The 22,061-nt window shown below is 47.8% G+C and overlaps 9 protein-coding genes across 9 annotated transcripts; 5 read left to right on the top strand and 4 right to left on the bottom strand.

Moving 5' to 3' along the window:
• Positions 1–148: 148 nt before the first annotated feature.
• Positions 149–1,006, top strand: N7462_006932 (glycosyltransferase family protein; the record flags this gene model as incomplete). Its single annotated transcript, XM_057078650.1, has 2 exons — positions 149–232; positions 302–1,006. The coding sequence occupies 2 exons, from the start codon at positions 149–151 to the stop codon at positions 1,004–1,006; spliced, it is 789 nt and encodes a 262-aa protein (XP_056931320.1).
• A 560-nt stretch (positions 1,007–1,566) lies between these two features.
• N7462_006931 (SDR family NAD(P)-dependent oxidoreductase) lies at positions 1,567–2,833 on the top strand (the record flags this gene model as incomplete). The annotated part of the gene is made up of 9 exons (XM_057078649.1): positions 1,567–1,616; positions 1,693–1,837; positions 1,924–2,010; positions 2,063–2,125; positions 2,183–2,290; positions 2,352–2,403; positions 2,460–2,548; positions 2,605–2,667; positions 2,726–2,833. The coding sequence occupies 9 exons, from the start codon at positions 1,567–1,569 to the stop codon at positions 2,831–2,833; spliced, it is 765 nt and encodes a 254-aa protein (XP_056931319.1).
• A 220-nt stretch (positions 2,834–3,053) lies between these two features.
• N7462_006930 (methionyl-tRNA formyltransferase) lies at positions 3,054–4,420 on the bottom strand (the record flags this gene model as incomplete). The annotated part of the gene is made up of 3 exons (XM_057078648.1): positions 3,054–3,795; positions 4,038–4,101; positions 4,162–4,420. 3 exons carry the CDS (start codon positions 4,418–4,420, stop codon positions 3,054–3,056), a joined length of 1,065 nt encoding a protein of 354 aa, XP_056931318.1.
• A 169-nt stretch (positions 4,421–4,589) lies between these two features.
• Positions 4,590–7,231, top strand: N7462_006929 (uncharacterized protein; the record flags this gene model as incomplete). The annotated part of the gene is made up of 4 exons (XM_057078647.1): positions 4,590–4,855; positions 4,914–5,007; positions 5,061–6,359; positions 6,413–7,231. Coding segments are annotated over 4 exons (2,478 nt in total), but the record flags the coding sequence as incomplete, so codon positions are not given.
• Positions 7,232–8,425: 1,194 nt separating this feature from the next.
• On the bottom strand, positions 8,426–9,428 carry rho1 (Rho family GTPase RHO1; the record flags this gene model as incomplete). The annotated part of the gene is made up of 5 exons (XM_057078646.1): positions 8,426–8,587; positions 8,664–8,798; positions 8,906–9,103; positions 9,245–9,272; positions 9,361–9,428. The coding sequence occupies 5 exons, from the start codon at positions 9,426–9,428 to the stop codon at positions 8,426–8,428; spliced, it is 591 nt and encodes a 196-aa protein (XP_056931316.1).
• Positions 9,429–16,976: 7,548 nt separating this feature from the next.
• Positions 16,977–18,345, bottom strand: N7462_006927 (uncharacterized protein; the record flags this gene model as incomplete). Its single annotated transcript, XM_057078645.1, has 4 exons — positions 16,977–17,793; positions 17,854–17,921; positions 17,982–18,125; positions 18,178–18,345. The coding sequence occupies 4 exons, from the start codon at positions 18,343–18,345 to the stop codon at positions 16,977–16,979; spliced, it is 1,197 nt and encodes a 398-aa protein (XP_056931315.1).
• A 795-nt stretch (positions 18,346–19,140) lies between these two features.
• On the top strand, positions 19,141–19,593 carry N7462_006926 (uncharacterized protein; the record flags this gene model as incomplete). The annotated part of the gene is made up of 3 exons (XM_057078644.1): positions 19,141–19,276; positions 19,311–19,497; positions 19,557–19,593. The coding sequence occupies 3 exons, from the start codon at positions 19,141–19,143 to the stop codon at positions 19,591–19,593; spliced, it is 360 nt and encodes a 119-aa protein (XP_056931314.1).
• Positions 19,594–20,304: 711 nt separating this feature from the next.
• On the bottom strand, positions 20,305–20,730 carry N7462_006925 (type II toxin-antitoxin system death-on-curing family toxin; the record flags this gene model as incomplete). Its single annotated transcript, XM_057078643.1, has 1 exon — positions 20,305–20,730. The coding sequence occupies one exon, from the start codon at positions 20,728–20,730 to the stop codon at positions 20,305–20,307; it is 426 nt and encodes a 141-aa protein (XP_056931313.1).
• A 776-nt stretch (positions 20,731–21,506) lies between these two features.
• Positions 21,507–22,000, top strand: N7462_006924 (uncharacterized protein; the record flags this gene model as incomplete). The annotated part of the gene is made up of 2 exons (XM_057078642.1): positions 21,507–21,623; positions 21,722–22,000. 2 exons carry the CDS (start codon positions 21,507–21,509, stop codon positions 21,998–22,000), a joined length of 396 nt encoding a protein of 131 aa, XP_056931312.1.
• Positions 22,001–22,061: the final 61 nt, after the last annotated feature.

The following is a 22,061-nucleotide window of genomic DNA, read 5'->3' as shown; positions in this document are numbered from 1 at the left end:
CGCCTTTCTGGGCCTGAGGTTTTTCGTTTGACCTGAGATTTTTTGAAATCGCCCTCCGGCCTTTCTCTTACCCATCAAAAATGCACCCTCATTCATAGCAACCCCGACACACCCTGACCATCTCCGAGTCGTTCCCGGCAGTGACATCATGGCGTCTGTAGAGCAGATGTTCTGGGGACTTTTCTTACAGATGCTGGTCCCCGCAGCTCTATTCTGCTTCCTTGCACCCCTCGTATGGCTGCTATCTCAAATTGAGCATGACATGAACATTGACTGCGGTACTGACTTTGGACTCTCCTAGGCCATCTTCCTTTCGCTATTCCTCTCCCACAATTCCCCGATACCCAAAATTCGTCACAGGGGCACACCTGTCCATCTCCTCGTGGTATTGGGCAGCGGTGGTCACACAGCGGAAATGTTCTACATGCTAGAAAAGAATCTCGGCTTTCCGGCCTACACTCATCGAACCTACGTGGTAACTTCCGGCGACAACTTCAGCGCTGTCAAAGCCGCCGAGTTCGAAGCGAGACATAGTAAGGAGGGAAATTCATATAGCATTGCAACTATTCCACGCGCACGCAGGGTGCATCAATCATACTGGACAGCTCCTTTCTCGACGCTTCAATGCTTCTGGGCGTGTATCCTCGTCCTTCTCCGACGACACCCCGACCTGACCCCCCTTCCTGCGAAATACCCCTCACCTTACCCCGATATTATTCTTTCCAACGGCCCGGCAGTCGCTGTGTGTATGATACTCGCCGCTAAAGTGATTCGTTTTTGCATTTTTATTCCCCAATGGGTCACTGGTCGTCAGTCCAAGCCTCAAGTGTCGAGGCTTCGGACCGTTTTCGTGGAATCATGGGCCCGTGTCAAGAAATTGAGCACATCTGGAGTCATCCTGCTTCCGTTAGCTGACAAGTTTCTTGTCCAATGGCCCGACCTGGCTGGACGGCGAGCGTGGCCGGGAATGAAGAGAACCGAGTATGCTGGCTGGGTTGTCCTCTAAACTTCACGGGGTGACGCTAATCTTTTACGAAACATATACATGTGCTTGATTTTTTGACATTCAGTTCTCCAAAAAAAAAAATCACCTTCCACTGGCAAAAAATACAAAGCTTTCTCTGAAAATCCGTTTCGTACTCGGGGGCGACAATGCCGAGCTTGAGTCGGCGGGAGTTTTCCTCCTCCACATACCGAATGTGGGGATTAAGGAAAAGCCCCATCTGGTAACCAACCTCTTATCATCGTTCTTAGGAATATCCATACTGTAGCCATATATAAATTTCAGTCTAGATAGAAGACCGTCGGACTTATCAACACTATATACCCGGAGGTGGAGGGGAAATTGTCGGCATCGGAATTCATCCCGTCGGCAATCTCGCCAGTCCTGGTTATCTTCCGCGTCTCTCGAGCATCACGTAACTGACCCCGCATTTCCCCTCATTGCGGTGACAAACTTCTAAGAATTATCAAAATCTTCCTCTGGGTCCAGGGCGATACTATTCATAAGGTGACTGAGTTCATCATTTTGTATGAAGAGCGTCTCGACTGTCTAATCCATCAACCATGCCGTACTCTTTGGTAGGCCGAAATGTCCTGATCACAGGTGGCTCGCGGTAAGATCTACTCTTATGCAAGGGAATCATGCATTCCCTCTGGTTTAAATCTCTAGCTCATTGCAATTCAATATAGAGGCCTCGGTGCTCTCGTCGCGCATAAGTTCGCCGCGGAAGGAAGCAACATCGCTATCAACTATATGTCGAGCAAGGAGACTGCCGACAAGGTTGCATCCGAGATTTCGTCCAAGTACAATGTGAAGGCGATTGTTATCCAGGGCGTATGTGGCTTCTACTTCTAAGCTCCTGGAATTTCAGTGAGGCTGAGACCTGATGGAATTGCTAATGATTTTGAACTTGGATACAGGACGCAGGAAACAAGAATGATTGTATCAAGTTTGTCGATTCGACCATTGAACAGCTAGGAGGATTGGATGTTATCATTTCAAATGCCGTAAGAGCAATCTGCTTTTTTTTTGCCCGGTTTTTACTAATGCGAGAGTTAGGGGTGGACAAAAATGACCAACTTCAGTGACCTGGATGCCATGGATGATGATGACTGGGACAAGGTGCATTTGGCAGGACACCCTGATATATGGTCTATATACTGACTGAAAAAAAAAAAGTGCTGGACCATCAATGTCAAGAGCAGTTTCCATCTATTCAAGGCGGCTTTGCCTACCTTCAATGCTAACCCAGAGGGTGGTGCTATGATTATCACCTCATCTGTAGCAGTTCGTTCTGAAACCACCATGGACAATCAAAAATTGCCTGCTAATAGTGTCATAATGCTAGGGCGTTACTCCCAGCGGAAGCAGTTTGCCTTATGCGGTGACTAAGGCAGCATGTACGTCAATCACTATACGCTCAAACCGAAGAATGCCCTACTAATGCAGTATGCAGCAATCCATCTCATGAAGAGTCTAGCAAAATCACAGGGCCCTAAGGTTCGAGTCAACGCTGTCTGCCCCGGCCTCCTGCTCACTGAATGGGTATCGAAATTCTTATATGCTAGTGGGACCTGATCAAATGACTGACAGCACTTTAGGGCCAGCGCTTCTCCCCTGAGAAGATCGAGGGTTGGACATCATCGACAGCTCTCAAGCATGTTGTAAGTCGAACGCAATCGTTGTTGCCCCTATGTTCTGTTCTCACATCTCTTTTTCCAGCCCGAAGTTGAGGACACTGCGGACGCGTTTCTGTCCATTGCAAAGAATTCCTCTATGACAGGACAAGCGGTCCGAGTCGGTATGAGCCCCCCTCCCCCCTTTTTCTGATATACTCCGGAGAGCATTTCAAAGTTGACGATAAATTTTAGATTCTGGTTTTGGAATCTGATAAATATTATTCGGCTTCCATAATATCAAACAATCAGACCATTCAAGTGCAGCTAGCCTTTTAGGGTACAAAAGTTATCTGCACGATAGGTCCAGGTCATAGATTTGTAGGGTATAATATTGATAGAATACAACAATTTTGTACATTTTCCCTTCGTTCTCATGTAAGAGGATTGCGGAAAGTAGTAAATTCGGCACCACCGGATCGAAACGATTGGTCGCCGAACATGCGAGCTTTAATTGCAGCGCGAAGTCCCTCGGCGACGGGCTCACCCTCCACTTTCATCTGATTGACACGCAGTACCTTGCTATCGCGAGTAAACACATAAAGAGCTCGGTTCTTTTTTGGCTCAACCGGGCGAGGGGCATTCACGAAAGGGAGTCCTGGGACAACCGAGAAAATTTCCGATCCTTTAGGTGGATCAACTTCCTCAATGTCTGTCAGAATTACCCGTTTTTGCTGAAAGGAGGGGTTTCCATCTGCATGGTTCGTGGAAACAAGAGCCTTGCTCCAAAGAGACCCAAGGACTCGGTTACAACGATTGAAATCCATTAGGGTCCAATTGGCCCAATCAACGTGTCGGTCCTCGGGCTTGATTTTAGCAGCATGTATGAGTGGATTTTCACTTTCATGGGAGCTCCATCCAGCGTCTCTCAATGGTGGCACAAAAAGTCCGTTCTTGATACCATCCACAAGTAATTGAGCTCCTTTCGGTGCAACTAGATCCAGTAACTGGGGTACAGTACAGGATTCTGGGTTGGGAATATCGAATCCAGGAGGCGGCGTTTGAGAAATAATTATTCCATGGTCAAAATTCTTATGGTGTAGTGTCTGAAGTGTTACACCAGTCGTCGTTCTTCCTGCTAAAAGAGTATGGTGCAGGGGCGCTGGGCCGCGGAAGCTGGGAGATATGAATCAATGTCCGTCAAGAAAAACATGAGCGGTCTATAAGATGAACCCACTCAGGAAGCAATGAGGGGTGGACATTCAAACCCCCATATTTGGCAGCATTGAGAATCCGTGGCGGGACAAACAGACCGAAGGAGACGGCAATGATCAAATTGACAGGGCCATTTGAAGTGACAGGGGGCTAATAAAATGAGCACGAATATATGGAAAGAGGAAGTTAGCCCTACCGTCCACCCTGTGAATGTATCGATTTCATGAATTGGGAGTGAAAGAGCAGATGCCACCTCCTTGATCGGTACTGGATGTATTATACTTAGAGCGTCGAAGCAACTAAATTATCTTCCAATCGATCACTCACCCTCTCGAATCTTTTTCAACCCTCTTCCGACCCTTTTACCTGGTCGACAAACCACATCTATGGAGGCGATTCGACTTGGTTGCTTCAAATGATAGGCATGGAGAGCTCTTAAGGACGCAATGCTGAAATCGTCGGAGCCGCAAAAGAGAATCCGGAGAGGATCATATGACTTTGTGGAATAGCCCCTGAGAACAGGCCATTTACTGTCATATGAGTGCCTACAAAGGCTCCATGTACTGGTCCCTCGTACCACGAACATTTTTGGTTAAAGAAAGTTGCAGTAGTCCGCCGGAGCTGCCACTCGCTGCTCGCGCGACCTGACGACTTATCGATAAGGCACCACGTGACGGTGTCAACATCATCGGTTCCACGACCTGATCGCAAACGAACTCACGCAAGAGCTGCTTTGTGATCGCTTGATCCAAGCTGCAAGTACTAACGATGCGATGCCTGAACTCGAGACCGATTCTGCGATCCCCGCGCAACTTTCCTTCCTTGCCATCTACAACCCAACCCTCGGCCCCACCGACGAGACACTAGAGGACCAGATCGTGTTCTACACTTCGAGAGCGGACCACCTCAATCGTGCCGAGGATTCGGGTGCTGGGGATGATGATAACAAGCGGTCCGGTGATGACAAAAACGAGAGGCTGCGCCAGATCGGCTTGGCGCAGGGAATGGTGAACTTCGCGAGGTGGGCATAACTTCCCGGCGTTGTGTTGCGAACCAAACTTACGAGGCCTGCTATATAGTAATTTCTCGTCGGGTAAAACCCTGGAATATGTCGAGACCGATAAGGCACGCGTTATGGTGCTTGAACTAGAAAAGGACTGGTGGATTGTCGCTGTAAGCATGACTACAACCGCAACGCCAAAGAATCATAGCTGAGCCAAAGATAGTCTGTCGATCTTACTCGATTACCTGCCGACGTCCAGACATCTTCAAGCAACAATACCGGGACTTCTTCATTTCAATATTCAGCAAGGGAAATGGGCCCCCCGCATCTGTTCATCCAGCAGCTACGTCGTGCGCATTCGACATTCCTTCTCCTCCACGACTTCTCCTTGAGCGCACTATATAGCCGCGTTGGCAGGTCCTCGTTCTGTCTATTCATAGAGCGATTTTGGGAGAAATTTGCGTGGAATTGGGAAATACTCTTGTCAGGAAACCCTATCGTCGAGATTTATAACGGAATCAAACTTGCAGCAGGTGGGGAACTGGGAATTGGCGTAGGAGAGGAGGAGTGGGGGAGTGGTGAACGGGAAGTTCTCGAAGACTTTGTTCACAGGACAGATGGGCTGGTGGATTTACTTGTCTCGAGGTTTGGCGACCTGCCGAGACAAGCTGGAGACTCGCCGCCAGCCATCCAAAGCAATGGCGACAGCGCGTGGCTAGGCTCTGATACTGATCCTCGGCCTACCGATGGCATTGTCTTCGCAGGCGTCGGCGCTATCTCAAGGCAGTCCTTGGCACACTTATCTCACTGGATAGAAACGGTCTACCGGTATGGCGATGCAGCATATGGAATCAAGCGCGATCCATGTTCACTACGTCGAAGGAAACCACGGAAGCAACGAGAGCATTTTGCTGAAGCCAGCACTGCATCCGTACCCCAAGGCGAAGCTCAACCTTCCTCGCCGGAGCGCAGTCATACGCCCGGAATACCTCGTCCACTTGTGATGGCTGCGCCGGCGCCACGATCTATTCCGGAAGATCAGAAGGGGGCTATATTAGAAACAGAGATCGACAGTTCACTAGATGGGGGCGATCAAGAAGGGGATAAGCCAACCTTTGGAACTGACACGGTCATGAAATACTTGACTCTTGGATACGGTTCCTCCTGGAGTTTCTCCAAGTCCGCGACCCCATCTTCCTTGGCTTCGCCTCCCAGTGAACCCGGAGAAGCAGTCACCAATGTGGAGCAGAACACGCATGCTTCTAATACTGCATTACTTCCAATTGCGAATGGTTTACAGTCCAGAGATCATCCTAACGAGACAAAAAACAGCACCTCTGGTCACTTCGTGCTTGGGCCTCGTGACGATCTGGACACTCTAGACGACTTGGACGAAGAAACTCCAGGGCCTCAGTTAGAAACCGGCAAGCAAAAGAGCCGTATAGTTCATCGGTCTCTCCATATACGTCTGGCGGGCTTTCCTGACGAGAATATGAAGAAGCTTGAAGCAGTCATCTATGTGGTAAGTCTTGTATCGTTGTCATCTCCTTGTTCATTTAATTGACGTTTCAATAGCATCAACCTTTCATGTTCACCTTCCTTTTCGACCCGGAGACTCCGGGCTTATCCTCCCCATCACTATACTCAAGCATTCATCACCAACTAGGCCCCCTCCAAAAACCTCTTGTGGCATCCACCTCTCCCCAAACTGCCGCTTCACGCATCTCCATGCACGAGACCGCCACAGATCCAAGCAAGCGTTTCTCCACTCGGTCTCAACCTGTCTACGACCTCGTTTATGATCCATCAAACCTAACCATTCGATCCTCTATCCCCAACATCCCCAGCCTAAGCAGCCCCTCTCATCCTCAGGGCCCATCCCACACTCCACGCACGCCTTCTCCTTCACCCTCCCGACCACCGAGTACAACGCAATGGTCGCGTGTCGAAAGCCTGGTCATCCACCATCGCCTCTTGAGCACATACATTGACACCCGCTCACGCCCGCAAGAACTCGAACGCACATGCAAAACCAGCCGCGGATGGTGGATCGTCTGGGTTCGCCTCCCTCAGACCAATCCCTCAACTCTCCCACCAGCACTCTCATCCGCCTCCTCATCTACAGCCCTCTCCTCCCTGGATGTGGAGTCCACCCACCATCCTTCCTCAGATCCCACCCCAGAGCCCCAGGAAGCCTTTCTCGTCCGCAAAGCAAGTGACTATATTTCCCCCTCTGGTCATGGCCGGATGAGCAGCGGCGCCCGCTTCTTCCGCGACCTCGGCGGAGCCTCATCCAAGCCTCGGGCTCAGGATATCACTCCGTCGAAACTAGCAGAGGGCCTTGGGATAGACGCACGACGGTATATCGAGGGGCTACTAAGCTTGAACCGGTGACCATCCCAATTCTTCTTTCTCGGGTCTCGGTTTTCGGGCTATTCCGACCGTTCCTGTCTGCATATGATCATTTTCTCTTGTTTTTTTTTTCTTCCATCTTCCCCCGCCCCTGATCAGTTGTCTGTACAGCCAGTCGCGGGATGCCTCCTCCGGGTCTTTGCGTTTACATAGGGGTGCTGTGCTGTGGTGGTTTCGGGGTTCATGTGGCGATACCATGTATATCTCGATGTACATCTAGTATCTTGCGGGTCTAGGGCCATACATATAAATATGTCAATGAGAAATCGGGGCGTCATTGACGGTGATCTATGTAGCTGGGGCTAGATTCTCACTGTTGTTCGTTTTTCGTAAGTCTACGTTGTAGTGAGCGGGGAGAATACATGCAAAAACAAGCTGAGGAGAAGTTCCATGTATTATCTTCAAATAAAATCATAGAATTAAAGGGGGAGGTGAAAGAGGGAAGAAGGCAAGACAAGCTCTTTGCTGGGGAAGGAATTATCTGAAGGGGAACGAGAATCTATCATCACACAAGGGGGGGGACGTGGGGGGGCGCAGAGGTTCAAACAAGGGAACGGGATATTAGGGAAGCAGGCGAAATGAAATTAGAGCATAAGAGGCACGAACGTGTATACCAACGTGATGCGCCAGTCCACAGATCAGCGCTACCATTCCGGTGGTTGAGGACACACGTCTTGGTCGCTGGTTTTTTTTTTGGTTTGGTTTGGTTTGGTTTGTTTATGGTTTATACTGCCGCGCAATTTGGGGCACTTTGTCATTTGTGATCCACGGTATCGGATTGAAAAAAAGGGCCAGGTAGAAGCAGGGAAGAGTAGACAGGGGATAGGGAAAAAGAGAAAAGCCCACAGGGTTATGATGAAGACAACGCCTCCCTAGACAAATTCTGCAAAATAAAGGCAAAAAGAAACACAAGGATCTGCGACCAACGGCAGGGAATTGGGGGAATTTGTGAGAAGGGGAAAGGAGAGGGGGAAGGAAATGGAGATTTCATGACTTGAGGCACCCAGATCCTACATTATCCACGATCCTCGTATGCAGGCCAAGTAGTCTCTTCCCCCCCAATCCTCGCCTTTTTTTTTCCGGGGGAGGGAATCAGAATGTCCAAATTGGCCCCGAATGTCCGCTGTTGATCGACTGTCTTTCGCTCGAGCCGGAGCGCCGGGTTGCTGGGGTAGTTTACAGGATCAAACACTTGCCCTTCTTGTTGGCCTTGGTCTTGCCGACCTTCAGGAGGGCCGCACGGGTGGCAGCCTCGAAGACCTCGCGGACACCCTCATTGGTACGGGCAGAGCACTCGAGGTACTTGTAGGCACCGATCTTCTTGCGGATCTCCTCACCCTAATAATCAAAAGCGCGTTAGCCAGCTGGCCCTCGCAATGCAGATCACGCTGTGAGAGAGGGATCAAAAACGTACCTGCTCAGCGGTGACGGGGGTCTGAGAGGTCTTGTGCAGCTCCTCAATAGTCTTGGGGTCGTGGCGCAGATCCTTCTTGCAACCAACGAGGATGATGGGAAGGCCCTGGCAGAAGTGGAGAACTTCGGAAATCCACTATAAAAAAGGACCACGTCAGCCCGGGTCCTGCGATCGATAAAAATAAAGAAGTTCGCGGCCCCCTCCCTTTAAAAGGGATGGGTCTCTGGTTTCTAAGCACCCACCTTCTCCTGGACGTTGTCGAGAGAATCGGGGGAGTCGACAGCGAAGCAGATCAGGATAACGTGCGAGTCGGGGTATGACAAAGGACGGAGGCGGTCATAATCTTCTTGGCCAGCCGTATCCCAAAGAGCAAGCTCAACGTGCTTGTTATCAACCTCAACATCGGCAACGTAGTTCTCGAAGACAGTGGGGACGTAGACCTGGCGGCATCATAGTCAGATAGGTGTTTTGGCGGATGAACACAACAGGGGAGCGGAGTGAGTAGCATGTGTTGGGTTCGGGCTGATAGCGAAGATGGGAGATTGGAGTTCGGGGGCGTCGGGGCCCAGTGGAAAGCTCACCTCAGGGAAGGTACCCTTCGAGAAAACACTGCGAAGGAGATTGGTAAGTTTGCGGGTCGACAGGAAGGGGATCAAGGGGCATGCAGAGTCGGGGCTTCTGATGTCAGAGTACTTACATGAGCAGACAGGTCTTACCGCAGGCACCATCGCCCACGATGACGAGCTTGCGACGGATCTCGGCCATCTTGACACGCAACGAAGAGTCAGCGGGAAGTAGTTCCCTAAAGGAAAATTCAGGGGAAGGGGGGTGATAGTCGGGTTGGAGACCGCAACGACAAATGCGATTCGGGGAGGTAGCACGTGTTGGAGATAAAAGAGAGGGGGGAGGGGGGAAGATATGCCAGTAGGGAGGGTTGGGAAAGGGACAGGTTCAGGCTGCCGGAGGGGGGGGTGTGTCGGGAGGTGAGGAGAGGGCCAAAGGAAAAGGGTGATCTCCGTACTATGATAGGAAGAGGCGCAACGGCGTAGGGTCACGGAAAAGGATCAAAGGACACAGAGCCAGCTAGTGCACGCAGCGAGAGCTAGAAGAAAGAGAGGATGAAAGCACGTAGATGTCCGATGGGGATGGGAAGAATATTTGATGACTTGGAGGTGGAGGAGAGATAGAGGCCAGACTCCTGGGCGGTGGCAGTACAGAGTGATGGTATCGTGTATCTGGATGGTATCCGCGTGTGTCATCGCCGGGAGCTGGCGCGTAATGGTAAGTTTAGTAAGTTTAGTAAGTTTAGTAAGTTTTGGAAGCGGGTGAACCACGAGTGCCTGGTGACAGCGTGTTACGGAAGATTGCAAGTGGACCGATCAGGGTATTTGTTGTATTGTATTTTCGGTATTGCCCAGCCCTGCATTGCGTGTTGTGGTGACCAGCCGATGCCCTATTTTGAGGAGGCGGTCGGTATCTCTCAACCATGTGCCCAGTACCCATTTCGGCCGGTATTTTCGCTTTCCGCTCGCCCTCGGTATTGAGGAAGCCACTTTGTGCATGGATACTACAACGATAGCCATTATCATTTGTTCCCATCGTTGCAGGGCACTATACCCATATACCCCGGGAGAGCGCCGGGAGGTCTCTCGGTCTATAGAATCCCCACGCCCATTGATGTGAAGGAGCCATGATCGTAATCAGGATTCCGTATTCATATCAATGTTCCTTCTACGGACTATGTTTCTACCGGGTGGGGAGGCTTTCCTCAGAAAATCTGTACCGAGGACAAGATGTCGCCGCGTTGCTGTGAGCGCCCCGGAGTCTCACAAGTTCCAAGTCCTCAGGCCTCTCAGGCCGCCGGAGTATATTTCAGTCTGGGGGGTCGCGGTTCAGCCTCAGAGGATCAGACCCCTGGATCATCACGTGATGGACTGCCCAAGGAGGAAGGGGGCAGGTACAGGACAAGCGAGAGAGAGACTCCCCGGTGATGCACGGCAAAATGCCTGTCTAGTCTAGGTTTCTGTTGAGTTAAGATGCCCATTGATATCCAGCCCCACTGTCCGTTTTAGCGTATATCATGGTCATAGATCGCCGTGATATGATATCAACGATGCAGTATTCACAAACTCAATCCCGAGGTCCTGCCGTGAGCATATATAAATATACCTTCGCATATACGTTTTCCCACCGTCTGGAGACTTGCTCCTGACACCGCGTCAGATGCCACCGCAGTATATCCTGTTCTCATATATACACAAATCTTCTGTTTTGCTTTTCTAAAGCCAAAAAAAGGAAGTAAAAAAAGGAAGTAAAAAAAGAAACGGGCGGTCCAATTAGTGCGAATAAAAACCCAAAGCATAAGCTCGGATTCCCTAGGAAAGCTATCAAGTAAAAAGGCTGTTCAACCAAGCTCCGACCCCCATATTTGGATCGGACAGTGGAGGCAATACTGCAACAACCGCCACTCTCCTCTGTTTCCCCATCGCCAAGTCCGATATTACTCCTCCACTACCGTTCGGTCGGGTAATCCGTCCCTCTTTCTCTCTCTCCTGGCATCTTGAGCATGTTTGGCATTGTCCGCTCCTTCTGATCGACACGCTACGACTGTTGCTCCGAGGGTCCGAGACAAGGATCGATCTCGGGGCTTTCTGCTCCTGGAAATACCAATACCTGGCCCTACCGGGGTACGGTACGAGTATGCGTGGCTGAGCGGGTCAGTATCCGCGTCACAGGGGATCCCACCGGCCCACCCTTTGTCCTTTCCAAGATTACACAGCCACCGTGGCTGGAGCCTGGAAAACAAACCAGGCGGAAGGCATGGGGGATCTGATATCATTCCGTGGGAAGAGGAAAAAAGGGGGGGAGGGGCAAGGGCAATGCAGTGCAGACAGTGCTACCCGTCAGACATCACACACCATTGCATCTGATCTGGTGTGTGGCTTGGCCATTGCCCGGGTGAATCAGTCTCGGTCGGACCATGGTCTCAGCCACGAAGACTGCTCGTTGCGACACTGCCCAGGTTCTCTTGGATTCGAATGCTCATTTTCAGGGGGGGAGTTTCGAGGCGCATGGGGTATTGGCTGTCTGTGCCCTCGTCCATTTTGGGTCCATCCCCCAAACTTGTCTTCCGAGAGTCGTCCCTTTCGCTTCGTGTTCGGTCGGAGCAAGTCACACATGTGGCTGAAGCTGATATTCCGAAATCACAGGCATGTGGAGGATGAGATCCGTGATCAGCGCCTAGGTGCTGCCTATCCTCGACAATCTGTATGGAGTCTGAAGGACGATGGAAATACATGGACTCGCATAGATGTGCTCCGGCAGTCCGATAGTATGGATACTGCCAACGCTTCGATTATCCTGATACACCGCATGTTCAGTGCGTGGATATACATGTAGCCACGCTGTTGGCCCCGTACAGAAGGTTTTTTATGTGCAGGCAAAGAATATACCTGCTATGATCAATTTTTCCCCCTGTCGCTGCTCTCGACAAGCTGATCGCATTCGCGAACCGCAATACATTCCAGTCGCTTTTAACATGTATTTCGGCTGGATGAATGCTGTTCCTGGAAAAGAAAAGCGGCCAGCATCGTGTCGATCATACGCGGTATGGTTGCCTGTTCCGCGAATGCTTAACCCGGGATGATCGCTCCGATAGCTTCCTGCACTTCCATTCCTTCTGACGACAGCTGTTCGTCCACGCTAGTTCAGCGAGTCTCTAGACCTTTTGAGTTTGCAGCGGACACTACGGAGTTACGGAATAATAGTAATCATGCTCTCTCGTTTAACGGTTCGAAAATAATTCCATCGTTGAGTTCTCCAGTGTGTGTCCCGAGAGCCACCCCAGTAGCAGCCACCCCCAACTCCAGCGTCGTACATCTGCCAAGAAGATTCCCTTCCCCACCGCCAATTCTCTCTAGACCAACCATTCGGGTTTCTCGTATTGCGTATTGCCCCGAGCCGCTTGAAACATGCATCTGGGAGGCTGGCCTGGGGCCTGGAAGCTGTCCTGGGTCCTGGGTGGAGCCAGGACTCCTACTAACTTAACTAGAAGCGGGTGTATTCTGTCCTGTGTTGCCGCCTTTCCTAGATCCTTCATAGCTTATTATAGAAGAGACATACTACCTCTTTCTGTTACGGAGCAACTAAGGTCGGCGATGATATTCGGAATTGATTCAGGCTGAAAACGTACATAGGACGTAATGCACTACTATGCATAGTATCGCTTAGGGCAGTAATCGGGATTTGAGTAACTCCTAATTCCCTTTACTGGTTAAAACATGTCGATTCTCATCCTTCATTTTCTTTCATTCTTCATATGAATATATCGCTCTTCTAGCACCTCTCATACCGTTACAATTGCAACAATACTTACTCTTCTACTGGCTCGCAGTGATCGCCCTCCTTCATCACCCCCAAATCACATGTTGCTACAATATTACTCCCCGTGTCCACAAAGGTGATCTTGGATTCATCATGAAGTTTCAGACTGATGCCATCACCACGTTTTGAGATTGGTAAATCAAGCAGGCCAGGGGAGTTTGTCCATGCTATAAAAGGCAAGTATCCATTGGAATTTATTTCATTTGTTAAGCTGCCTTTGGTTAAGTTACAAAAGCAATCGTCTTGATCATCACCCAGACCACTTGCAAACCATTCATCGGTTGTTTCCAAGCAGCCATAAAGTGAGTCGGCTTGGAGATAGCAAATATTTCGATCAAGATACTTATTTTACTCGGTCTTTATCGTCACTTCTTGAGCAGTAGCTAAGATAGCGAGGATACTAGGGACCAACAAGATGGTAGATAGATACATCTCAACGTAAGATCTTATCAAATACTGATATGTAAAAAAAAGCGCATTAAGGTTTCCTTTAAATACTTTGAACTTTACAAGAAAGGGACATATCAACTAAGGAATTCCAAACTCCTATTATTAGCATTGCGCCTATATCTTGTGTATAATACAACTAATATAAGCCCAGTCACATTCATATGGGATAATTTGGCTACTAGGAGCTCCACTAGCTAATCATCGTTTCCCTTTTCACCTGATCCTAGTCATCATGATTTGCCAACATAATTCCCAACAGGCATCAATGAAGGTGATTCGCTGAACCAACACCAACCAAAAATCAAGTCAATACTCCTTCCTGATCCTACTAATCATAATTAGCCAACGTGATTACCAACAGGCATCAATGAAGTGGATTCGTTGAACCAACACCAACCAACTCAATTACCCTTGCTCTTCGCCCACCTGGACCCTTTTCCGGGGTATGTTTCATGTAGTGATTCACGAGACAATGCTAGCCCACCATTCTAGGCCTTGCCCCACTGAGCTGGTAGTCAATCATATCCCATACTTTTTTCTCCCCTATAATTTGAGCTGGCGCTCCCAGGACATCCAACCTCGCATATTGCGACAGAATCAATGACTTCTAATTACAACAACACGACTCCCTTCGCTGGTCACGGGCCAAGCCATTTGTATCTTGGGCTATGATGTAACCATATACCCTTGTTGTTAGATTCTCGTGAGGAATCCCTCACGAGAATCTGTCGCTCTGTTTTGCAGGTACTACCTATCATATGTGAGCCGTATTTCTTTCAAATTTACGTATGGCTGACCTTGATTTTGCGTCTTTTGTATCCGTGGGAAATGTTGAATAAAAATGCTGTTGGCATTGGCTTGGCTTGGAAATCCAGTAAGTTTCAAGCATACTTCGAAGTCTGACATTTACATGCACAATTTGATTTTACCGAGTGGACGTATTCCTGAAAAGAATCTTCTTCTCCAGACCCGATAGAAAGTGATACCGGGCATATTAAGCTAAATATCAAGTCTCTGTGATGACCCGAGTAAATTACAGATGAGTCAAATGTAAATATTGTGCTTCAAAAAATGGAAATTACAGCGTGTAGCATGAGAAATTACGAACTAGGGAAATAATAAGGAGAGTGGATTCTCTGCAGTAGGAAAGTTATATTGTAAGCAAAAGTTAGACGATTTATTTGATTTCAATCATTAAAACTTGACAATCCGGAAGGGGTACAGTATGGGCATCTAAAGAAGTGATGCAATAGATCGAGATATTCGATTATGAGATTTCTCGCTATCTGAGTTTCTCAGGGGGCGTTGAATATCCTTGAGAGCCTGGAATAGCGTGTTACGACGCTGTATTCCAAATATATGCGGCGTACCATACAAGCAGGCGAAGAAGCGGGTATTCCTTTAATCTTGTACCTTTGCCTACATCGGATATGCACGACACCCCGAGCAGGACCTCAGGGTAGTCATTAGATGTTACGATCATGGGAGTTTGCTTCACGCCGCAGGCAAGGTCAAAGCGAAATCTTGAACCAAGACCTTTACGTTGGGAGAAAAAACCGCGATGGAAACCCTCATATTCGGAGACTCTAGGTTGAGAATCGGAGGATAAAAGAATTCAAATAGCTTGCAGCTACAGACTTGGGAGCTCACTTCACGATCAAAACTAACCTAAAATTATCAAACAACCACAGTGATGATAGACTTAGGGGCCACAGGGGACTGTATGAACCTACCTTACTACCGACAGAATAATGTGGAATTAGTATCAGAAGCTAGCGCTACGAGTTTTATTGGTTTTTAAACTATATCTCAATGTCCTTGGGCCCGTGGTTGTCGAGATATCGCAGACATTCGATTTTTGCCAAGCGACAGTCTCATTCAACTCAGTCTAATCAACTAATATCTATATTATATTTTTGCATTATGAGCTCGATTCATATTGCTTAAAAATTTGTTATAACCAGCTAATTATACATATACGCGCCAGGTGAAAGCGAGCCAATGAACTTCATTTGTGTTGGTTGGAAATTCATTACAACTGACTTATTATAGACGTACGCCCCAGGAGAAGGCGAGTTAAAGTTAATGAAATCCACTTATGTTGGTTGGAGATTCATTATAGAACTAACTTATTATATAAATGCGCCAGGAGAAAGTGAATCAATGAACTTTACGTTGGAAATTTATTACGACTAATTATAGATATATAGCGAAGAAAAAGGGGTCCCTCTTCCGGAATCAGGTATATATATGAAGATCCTATATCCTCTTTTCTAATAATCTCAGAACTCTATCCCTTTAGCCAAACATGCATTTCTTTATTTCTTTTCTAGCTGCTAGCCTCTGTATTAGCTCAACAGTCGCTACATCGGCAGTTATCGCTGAAATCAAGCTTTCCTCCGATGGATCAAATTGCTATTTCGAAATAGGTGACGATGATCATAAACTATGGGACTGTCATGGTCAGCAACCGAACTCATTTGCTGAAGTCGATGATGGAAATTGCGATCGTAAGTTGAAACAAAGGATAATTTATGAATAGTATAAGTACTAATAGGACGTTATCATCTACAGCTCATTTCTCCGGAGAATTGAGAACGTTTGTCTGCAGTGATACTGCGAGTTTAATTCTTGATGGACAAAATGCCTTTTTTTCGAACAGTATTGGTAAGATGGCACAATGCAAATTTTCCAGTTTCGACGTTGATAGTGGACATTGTGACGCATATGAAGTTTCGGATTTCACGTATACTTAGCAATGGACGTCGTAGAGGCGGTAGATAGATCCTCTTAGACATTGACAAAACCCGTGAATGTGAATCAATCAATAAATCAATAATCAATAATTTGATCGTAAAGTAGTGTGACCTGGATCATTTTTGTGGCAACGAACAGCTAGTGTTGACAAGGTCCGACGCGGGGTGTGCCCAAGGCAAGTTTGGAGCCCCGCTATACAGGGGCGATTTTATTGAAAGAACACAGGTGGATGCGTCTAGATTCGCATGCTAGGCAACGGGTTCGTAGTCAGGCGAACTTATCTGGCTTTCAGATTCGATTTATATCGATTTTGCATGATACATTGCACTTCCGGGTAATCTCATCTCACCAATCCGCTGTTTTCTCTTAATGAGATGGAAATTCGAGGAACCATCGGCCATTAGGTAGGCTGAATACTAAAGCCTAGAGTGCTCATGCGTAATTTCCTGATTAGACTGCGGCAGTACCCGCAATCCACATTCAACATTAATTCTGCAAATATGGATATGTTCAGATAGCCAATGGAGTGGATATACAACCCAGTTTCGATGGATTGTTTTAAAAAGAGATTTCATTAGAGAAATGAATCAGATGGGACAAAACTAAGTGAAGAACAAACAGAATAGATTAAAGTGTTCCTTATATGTTGAAATCACGTCAGAATAATGAAAGAAGCAGTCCGAGACATAAATTAAAAGGTATCGCTCATGTGGGCCAGCCACTCTATATACGCACATGTGTCGCTCTATGACTTCGTCGTTCCTCATCAACAGCAACCGACGCAATCTCGCGTTGCCCCTCTTGTCCCGTTGTATAAACTGAGCCCTTCCCAATGGGGATCGTATGTGGAACAACCTGTGGCCTCTCAACGTCATCCCATGTTGCGTGCACAGGCTCTCGATTGAGAATTTGCTTCACATTCAGCATGGTGCTGTATAGTACTCCCCAACTAGCAAAACCCACAGCTTCTCCCTTCTCGTCATGAATGTCAGATACTTTCTCTGCGCTTCCAGCAGGACGGAAAATTCCTGTCAAGGAAGGATATGGTGCAAAACAGCGCAAATACCCATTCCCGCACATGCGGCCTAGAGACACGTCGAATTGCGCACCAATATCGATCTCCTCGGCAAGGCCGGAAGGATTCACTGACAGTGCAGCAAGGATCCGCTGAGCGCCGTGATAAGTCACAGCATACATGCTTGAGCATACACCATCTTTGGCAGTACAAGTCAGCCGGGCATGGTCCGGTCGTTCAATTGGAGGAGTATCACGCCAGTAGGGAAGGAAATGCCGAGGTTCAGGAATAGTAGGGTCATGCGGGGTTTGATAGAAGGGCAAGTCGGTCTTGCATTCGATACCACAATGACCGAGCCAGAGAATATCCCAATCGTCCCCGTATGGGGAGGTAGTCAGACTCTCATACGTGCCTTGGAGGGCCCGAACCCCGAGGGCGAAGTTTTGAAGTTGTACCTTGATATTGACGTCCCAGTCAGCATCATCCTCCATGATGATTGCGCTTCCTATCCTGTTCTCAACAATACTAATACGTTATCAGCATTCACTTTGGCTCACTTCCTTGAACGGGATGTTTGTTATGTACCGTTTCATTCCGTTGACATGCGCCCGACGGGCAGCGTATTCAGTCGGCTTGTGGCTTTGATCCCAATTCTAGATTTGAGTGATTATTAGCGAGTCCATAGCGACAAATCGACAATATTCGAGACGAACATATGGATAGGACTTGGGGTTAATTTCTTCCGGGAGCACACCATCGATCCAATCGACGAGGAAATCACAAACAGACGAGCCCAAGACAATGTTATCGCGCTTATCCGGTCGGCTGGGCAGATTAATGGCAAAAACTTTCCCAAACTGCAGATTTGTGAGAAGACGAAACCATTCCTTTGCGTCAAATAATACTTACTCCCAATGTCTGATTTTCAATGGCTGTAAGGTCATCCCAGGCCTGCTGGGGATGGGTGGTGGAGTGAGGCTTGTACGGGAATGGCCAGAACCTCCAGGCGATGGCGAGTACCCCAAGGAACACGAGCAACAGTCGTCCCAAACGTAGCTGGGTCGTTGATATTGTCATGCTCAGTTGCGGTGTCGTGTATCCGGACACCAGGGTGCACAGATCATTTCGAGAGGGGGCAGAAGCTTGCGAGTCGCCGGTTTACTGGCAATCGGGGAAGAGAAAGTAGAGCGGGTAGAATGGAAGACAGAAAAGGGACACTGACGCATGAAAGCGGCGCCTATTTGGAATGATTAGAAACCGTCGGAGCCCTGAGGTATGCATGCGGTGGACAAAAGCCACCCAATGCAGTAAGTGACTCATGTGATATTCACTTTTTCTCCATTTACGGCCGGGCATTGTAGGCGCTGGTGGAGGCAAACTTGCCAATGAGCAGCGACAACGAAGTGCCAAGATCGCTCGCCGCACGGAAGTTCCCGCACCAGCCCCAGTTGGCGGGTTCCAACCAATGAATATCGTGTAGTTGCCGCTTGGATGCTCCCGCGCTAAAACACATTCCCTTTACTGGCTCCACTCCTTTAATCTTGTTCCAATCTATGTAGCTATACTAGCAAGCGTTTGACCAGGTTGCAAGCATCCAAGCACGTGATGAGAACCGTTCGAATACATATCATACACATCAACGACCTTTTTGCACATCTATGATGTACCGACCGAGCCATCTTCAAAACTTGGTCCAAAGGAGAAGGCTTACTACAACCAGACTCAGCACACCAGTCGAGCTTCTCCCAATTTGCATATTTATTTTTCTGCGCCGAGACCAAGCTTCTTAATAGACGACAGTAAGAGCATCGGCTACAGGCTTCTTTAATCCATACTTATTCCGCAGCCATCAGGGATCATTGTACACCTTATATGCGAAGCTATTGTCTGTCTCCTCACTTACTTGACTCTTTGTTCACTCAGACCCGATATGTTACGCTGCGCTTTTCGGTCCTTCACTCCCCTGCGCAGCACCAGTTGAACCAATACCGCGCGATATTTTCATCGGGTCACAACTGATTTCACTGCCTATGATGCGACAGGTGATCTGGTTACTAGAAAGGTGCCTGTTATCATTGGTAACCCAGGAGAAACCTACGTTTTGATTGATCCAGGTGTTGGCAGTGCACTCTGCGCTGCTAGCCCCTTTACTTCTGCTTCTGCTGCTATTTCCGAAGACAGATGTAAACTCACTTATTTTCATGATTCGCAGCACTTTGGTTTGGGTAAGTCGTTAAGGTGCGAAAGCCTTGTACAGCTGATAACAACAGTCTCTTTTTTCATGCTAGGATTGTCAAGCTACCCCGACTCTATGTCCCTCAATAAATGCCTCACCAAGCAGAGTCAAATACAAGCCCTGCAACTTTATTCATGAGCGGAAAGATGCATGAGATAGTTTTAGATGACACTCTTGATGGTATATTTCAGTCACCAATCCTCCCTCTCTTACGACTACTAATCCATAACGATGATCTAGCCAATTTTGCCCAAAATGCAAGTGCTAGTCGACGAAACTTAGAAAACGTTCTCCAGCAACTAAAGGATATGTGATGTCAAAGTTTTTTTCCCCTGTAGCTATCTTGCGTATTGTTTGATACCAGATGGGAGATGGTTTGCTATTTGAGACTGAGACTCAGGAGAATGAATGGTAAATAATAATCGAGCGAATATCCTCATAGACTCTTGAAATTTCATGACTGAGGGCAAGGGTCTCTTAAAAATGCAAATATCGTTTACATACGTACGACTTGATCTATTCATTTTTCGATGCCATTGCTTAAAGCAAGGTGTAAAGAAATGCGGTCTCAACTAGACAACATAGTAGGTATAGTACTCGAACAAGCATCAAAAAAAAAGGAGGGTTAACATCATGATTCATCGGAGCTTACTCCCCTCCAATCCAAAGAAAAGACTGACAGAAAGGAACCACACGCAGGACTAAATCGTATGTCTTACTCGGATCATCATCCAAAAGCCGTACAAAATGTGGACGATCTTTCCAGGAGTATATAAAACTAGTGCTCGGGTGCCAAGCTTCTATAGTCCATGCACCGAGTTGAGAGGCGCTGCGACAGTCTTGTAATAGTTTCTCATTTGTTCAGCGGTCCACTGATTGGTAACCACGACAACATGAGCATTCGCGAGATCCTTGTTGTGTAAATCATCCGCGAATGGCACTTTCTGAAGGTAGTAACCGTTGATCTTCAAGAACATATCGGCGGCCATTAAGGCAGTACGCTTATTGCCGTCCTGAAAGGCATGGTTTTTCATGATTTTCTCAGCAAGGTTCGCAGCAAGCTGAAAAATGTCTTCCTGTTTCGCATAATGCTTCATGTTCTTCGGCGAATCAGCTGCAGATTCCAGCATGCCTGGCTGGGTTGGAACGGCATTTGCGACGACGAATCTAGCGTGAAGTCGCTGAACTTGGGTGACCGTCAAGAATCGAAACGTTTTTGAAGCCATTTCGATCGAAAGGGAATATAGCAAGAAAACTTTTGTATGGTTAAGTGACCTCCCGATTTTCAATGAAAGATCTTCCTTCAGATCTTCCTTCCAATCATATAGAAAATAAAGTTAGGTTTATATTGGACTGGCTACCAACTTGACAAGCAAACGATAAAAATTTTAAGTTTTATTGAGTGCCAAGGTTTTTGGGCTACAGCAACAGACAGACTCACATAGGCGCTGAGAAGGAAATTGATAGCTGACGTAGCCAACAGCTTACAGCTTGGAAAACAAGTCTAGATGTAGTACTGACCAGGACGGCGAATAAAAAAACTTTTCTGTGCCTAATTTTCTTTCAAAGCCCATGCGTGACTAGATTCAAGACCACTTTACCATGCCATATGACCCATCATACCCCACTCATGTACCCTCATGGCAAAACAAGGAAAATGAGCCAATGGTGAATGCATGTGGAGCTGCATCTTCGGGATAGGGGGGCAAGGAATCTGTTCGCTCGTACCCAATTAATCTTTTTGAGCAAACGTGAAATCCCGTGCATTAGCGCGAGGCTGTGTCAGACCACGCAGTGACTCACGCTAGAAATACATGCCTATGGCGGAAAGCAAAAAGACAAACGAGTCTCTCACTGTCGAAGGGTCCTTCTCAAAACTTATATCGGCAATTCAAACGATCGAGTTGCGACAGCACATTGTCTTGTCCCTGGAGGAGATCATCAGGCCTCATGAAACAAAGCGCATTCAAGATGCCTTTAGTCTTACCCACAGACCTCGACAATGTCAATTTTGAATGTCTTCTTCCCTGGTCTCAGCATGGCCTCTGCATTCGTACAACAGCTGCTTGCCGTTAACCTGGACAGCTGCACTCGACCCCTTTATACCTTAGCAATGTTTGTATTCTTCACTTGATATGCTGCTGGCTATGTATGGGACCTTGTAGAAAGTCATTTCAACTAGTTTTTTCCATCAACGAGCTGTGAATAGTCTAACAGCCCAAAGCTTCGATTCTCCACATCTCTTACTACGACGAGGCATACGACATGCGACTCGATTGTATGTCTGCCCAGCCTTTTGTCCATAATGCAAACTCGTTGATCGCTCGCGTGAGATATCCAAAAAGAACCCGTATTCCGCACCAAGGAAAGAAAACAGCCGTCAGCTTTTCGCCCTGGGACGGATTCTTCCCTTTATGGTTTCGTGGACTACTGCTCATCCTTCACTGTGCGATCAAAGATGACCAAGAAAATATCTACATATACTCCATTGGGTAGTATTTAACAATTTTAAAGGAGCTAGTCGAGGAGTGTCGGGGAAATTGTCTCCAGAATATCA

Source organism: Penicillium macrosclerotiorum, assembly GCF_028827735.1.
Source record: "Penicillium macrosclerotiorum strain IBT 26536 chromosome Unknown utg000007l_segment0_segment0, whole genome shotgun sequence".
Classification (NCBI taxonomy): domain Eukaryota; kingdom Fungi; phylum Ascomycota; class Eurotiomycetes; order Eurotiales; family Aspergillaceae; genus Penicillium; species Penicillium macrosclerotiorum.
This window is presented reverse-complemented; position numbering and strand designations above follow the sequence as displayed.